The 5,092-nt window shown below is 40.6% G+C and overlaps 1 protein-coding gene across 1 annotated transcript in view; it reads right to left on the bottom strand.

The window, feature by feature from the left end:
* Window positions 1-506: 506 nt before the first annotated feature.
* Window positions 507-5,092, bottom strand: part of lancl2 (LanC lantibiotic synthetase component C-like 2 (bacterial)) — a 35,679-nt gene continuing 31,093 nt past the window's right edge. The window contains exons 8-10 of the mRNA XM_032503957.1: window positions 4,653-4,829; window positions 2,475-2,547; window positions 507-1,679 (exon numbers count right to left, since the gene is read on the bottom strand). Of these exons, the coding sequence (XP_032359848.1) occupies window positions 1,603-1,679; window positions 2,475-2,547; window positions 4,653-4,829 (327 nt within the window). The 3' untranslated portion in view covers window positions 507-1,602. The remainder of the gene's footprint in view (window positions 1,680-2,474; window positions 2,548-4,652; window positions 4,830-5,092) is intronic.

Here is a 5,092-nt window from a genome sequence, read left to right on the forward strand (position 1 = left end):
TCCAATTTAACCTGCTCCCGACCAGTTTAGGTGTTCAGCAGAAGTTACCACGGCAATTTAACCCGATAACAAGTCATCCACCGTTGTGATACAGAAAACCCTGGGTTTGTATTACAGGCCTCAGATCAACTACACGGACAGGAAGGTCAAACACTCATATCACCAGCAAACACACCAGAGAAGATGGAAACACTCCCACAGATGGGCACACACATCTTATACAGTAGATGGAACATTGTCCTCATGCAAAGACATCACTGCCAGAATAGGGCATATTTTACAGAATAGAGAATTAGGCATTTATGCTGTCTGGAATTATTGGATGTACTGTACACCTTTACCACCAGGTGTCATTGTTGGTACCACACATGATGGCTAAGTCTAACACAGGGCTTTGTTATATCTTTGCCTAAAAGTAACATATGAAACTCTGATTGGACTAAACCATGTCCCCTGTCTAATGTGTCTGCTGATGTTAACTTTAATTTTGTAAAGAAAAAAATGTAGATTTTCCCCATGTTGATTTCACCCATCCCTATGTGACTCCATATGTCATTCTGATATAGATTGGACCCTTTATTCAATGCGGATCCAACACAATACTCTGTATGCAAAAGCTGCAGGTGACTCAGCCGATGCTGAAATCACATGACCAAAAAGTAATAGTCTAATGAGAATCAGTGCGTTAACCGGCCAGGTTAACTAGCTTCCACTTGTCAAGTGAAATTTGACTTATCGGTACAATGGTCAACCCAGAAAGCAAATGTTGTGAGAAACAGGACATAAGGATGTCTCCATTAGTAAACCAAAGCTTTGTAATCAGACCAATCACTGCCATGGAAAACCCTAACCGGAGGCAACATTCAAAAATGGTTCCAAAAAATGACTTGGAAAATGGGCACAATATCTAAAGTATCATTATAGTTTATATTTACTTGCACAAAAAGTAAGGAGAAAGCCAATGCTATTCTGACTTAATAGCTGATATATTGGTTAGCTTCACACAAGTCTGGCAATCTTCAAACTAGCACTGAGTTAGTATATACTGCTATATGAAAGAGACAATGTGACATGTACAAATACAGGAAGAGGAAAGCACTACATTGACAGGATATGAGGCACCAAAAGCCATTTACAGAGCATGCAGAGGCATAGAAACACCAACCAGCTCACTCCACACCCCCTCCCTCTTCCTTGGCCTGGTTGCAATGCTATTAAAGACTGACGGTAAGAGCGGGTTCTCTTGTGAAGAGACAGGGGGTCCATGTCATGTCCATCTTCAAGAAGAGACCTCCACAACATTGTCCTCTTCAGTCCAGCCACGCCTCAAATTTTCATGGATGTAGATCAACATTATTCCGTAGTTAATCTTGCCTTTATCCGTTTGCATATCATCTTATATTCACAACCAAACGAGATGTTTACTCTAACAAACAAACTGCACTCACTCAGCTCAGTTCTTCATTTTCAGTTTAATCGCTGACTACTTACTCATGACCAAGGTTGAAATCTGCATCACAAATGCATCCTTGGCCAGCTTCGAACAAAGACTCAAACATTTTGTCCACGTCCCCTTCATCCTCTATCCCATCAGTTGGCAGGTCAAATTTCAAAGGCAGGGAAGCAGGAGGCTTCAGGCTTTTCCACCTCTGATAGGTAATAGACAGCCCCAGCCATACCTGAGTGGACAAACACATCCATTACTGCCAACAAGACAATCACACACTTTAGTCTAACAGCTGACAACCAAATGGTTCTACAATTAGATCTGGTGTAGCCTGAAGCAGCAGCAGTCTGACAGTTCAGATGTACCTAGTAATGTGTAAACACTTTCAGATCCGAATCAGCTTTAATGACCATGTGAACACATACAAGGAATTTTACTCCAGTTTCCATTGCTCTCAGTGTAGTCACACAGAAACAGACATTCAGTGAAAAAACATTTGTTTGCTTTCCTGACTATTTTTCTTTCTCATGCACTAATTTACTTTAGTTCAACAGCTTTTAGAACTTTTAGTTGGTTCAATCTAGTGTTGCACGATCTGAGGAAATTATCTGATTGTGATTATCTTGACTGTTGTGATCGCGATATGATTCACGATAATGGAGTGACTATAATCTTATATACATCTTATGGCATTATTCATACCACATTTATTTGCTGCATAATGTGCACAAATAGATGGGTTTAAAAAAAAGAACATTCAAATGTCATTTATAGCCAGTTTTGACAGTGTTTTGGATTGATCAGGTGAAGATAAGACATGAGAAGAGATGACCACGGTCATAAGGAGAATTTCACTAGTTTTTCAGATTGGTATTAGTCTCTGACTACATTATGAAAAAAGCCTTGTAACATATTCTCATTCAGAGATTTGTGTTTGGCGCTCACAGTCGTGGCTATGTGGATAAAGGGAAATGTCACAGCAGCTTTAAATTAATCTGGTGGAAAGGTGAATTAAAACATGTAGTACCTTCAAAAAGAGAGTAGGGTCTGTCTGGGATGCGACAGCCGTGAGTCCCGTAGTCCAAACACCACTCAGCAAACTGGAAGGATGTAATATCCAATATGCATGTGTACATGTTTGAAAAAATGCAAAAAGAGAAGAGTACACATCAAACAATAACTTAATTGAGTTTGTACCACCAATAACATTCAGTGCACACAAAATGTCCTTTAATTCAGCAACCAAACATCCATTTTCTTCAAAGCTCCATTGTGTAAGAATTGAACCCTAACCCATCTAGTGGTGAAATTGCATATGACAAGCAACTGAACATTCCTTTCTAGCCCCTCCCACTCCTACGGTGGCCGTGTTATTCCAAGAAGTACGACTTCATCCGGGAGAGTTCCTTCCGGTGTAATAATAGTTTTTGGTCATTTTGGTAGCATTTCATTAATAACATCAGCTCTTGGGTTCCCAACCATATGCAAGCCATTATTAGGAAAGTATCAGTGCTATTGTTATTCTGTTTATTGTACAAGATTAATAGTGTAAGGCAATGTTTACGGCGTAGGAGACAAGAAACGAAGGTTTGTGTTTTCAATATATTTCTCCAAGCAGTAGGAACAACGTCCATGAAACATAAATGATCTCTTAGTATCTCCATGGTTACACGCAGCTGTTCTAGCTGGGGCTGGTCTGTGTTACATGACGTGAGTGGTCTGCCAGGGAAATCACCACACATATGATTATGTTACAAAATAGACAATCCTTGTCATCCCTGATGCGAGGAAAAGTATCCTAGACGTGGTTCTGGTGCAGAATGACCTTTAGAGAAGACTGCAGGGAACTGCAGGCGGCCCTTTTAAAATCCTTGCTCCTTGTGAGACCTTTCCATCTTGAAAAGCCACATGTGTTGTTGCTTTGCCTGTCACGTTGCCGTTTTAACTCTCTTCTTAACTTCCTTGGTGACTCCGTTACATGTCCTAGAGAATAGGCTTTAAATTAAAAATTAAACTCCCCCTGGCCTTTCTCACGGTGCCACTGAGTCTAAAAGCATAAAACGCAGAGGTATGGTGCTCTTTGGATGCTTTTATATGGGCCTTTGTGGTCCACTAATACTGTATCTGAAGTCTCTTTATATAGACCTTAGTGGTCACTAATACTGTATCTGAAGTCCTCTTTTACATAGACCTTAGTGTCCCCTAATACTGGATCTGAAGTCTCTTTTATATAGACCTTAGTGGTCCCCCTAATACTGTATCGAGTCTCTTTTATATGACCTTAGTGGTCCCTAATACTGTATCTGAAGTCCTTTATATAGACCTTATGGTCCCCTAATACTGATCTGAAGTCTCTTTATATACCCTTAGTGGTCCTAATATTGTATCTGAAGTCTCTTTATATAGACCTTAGTGTCCTAATAGTGTATCTGAAGTTTCTTTTATTTAGACCTTAGTGGTCCCTAATACTGTACTGAAGTCTCTTTATATGACCTTAGTGGTCCCATATACTGTTCTGAAGTCTCTTTTTAAGACCTTAGTGGTCCCAATACTGTATCTGAAGTCTCTTTATATAGACCTTGTGGTCCCCTAATACTGTATCTGAAGTCTTTTTATAGACCTTAGTGGGCCCTATAGTGTATCTGAATCTCTTTAGTATAGACCTTAGTGGTCCCTCAAGTGACTCGCTCAAATATATTCTGAAGGATTCTGAATGGCAGATTCTACGCTTATGAGAATACTTTGATTAGTTGGTGGAACTAATTACACATGAATGAGGACATATTGGGAAACAACAAAAGGGGATGTGCTAAGAATCAACTCGAAACATTACACAATGGAGCTTTAAGCTGTGGTCTGTGATATTTTAGCGTTCACACCTGAGCTGTTGCTTTGGTTTAACCTGAACCCTGGAGTCTAGCTGGCACCCGGCGGCACCAGAGCAATCTCAGAAGTGGAATGTCGTGGATGTAGACTAGTTTTCCCTGAACCCTGGAGCGTTTGGTCAGATAGTCCGGTTGGTTTCACTCACTTCAACATTACATACGTTTCCATCTGACCAAAGCACTACAAAACTAGATTTAAGGTTACCATATTTTTTGCGCATAGGATTTATCAAATTGCACCGATTAAACTTTCTCTTTGTATTAGGAAACATTTTTTTGTTTGCTCTAAAAGAAAAACAAAAGTGGACTCTTGTTCTTACCTTGCAGGCACGGTACAGATATTTCTTCTCCTGGGTCAGCTTGTAAAGGGACAGGAAGGCGTATCCGTTGCCGGCTGTGCCGTGGCAGATACCGTAGCCTTTTCTGAGCAGGCCTCGCTGCCAGATCACCTCGGCACATTCTGCAGCCTCTTTCAAGTACTTCTCCTCTTTAAACACCTGGGGACACACAGGTAAAGCCACAGGAATCTAACCTGGACAAATGACCACGGTCATAAGGAGAATTTCACTAGTTTTTCAAATTGGTATTAGTCTCTGACTACATTATGAAAAAAGCCTTGTAACATATTCTCATTCAGCATTTCCAAACCTTGAGTTCATGTCGGTACACGATCCGTCCTGCCTGCATGATCCGTTCTGCGCATGTGCAATATGTTCGCGCACGTGCAGATGATAATCATGATGTACGAGGATTTACCAGG

Source organism: Etheostoma spectabile, chromosome 22, assembly GCF_008692095.1.
Source record: "Etheostoma spectabile isolate EspeVRDwgs_2016 chromosome 22, UIUC_Espe_1.0, whole genome shotgun sequence".
Lineage (NCBI taxonomy): Eukaryota > Metazoa > Chordata > Actinopteri > Perciformes > Percidae > Etheostoma > Etheostoma spectabile.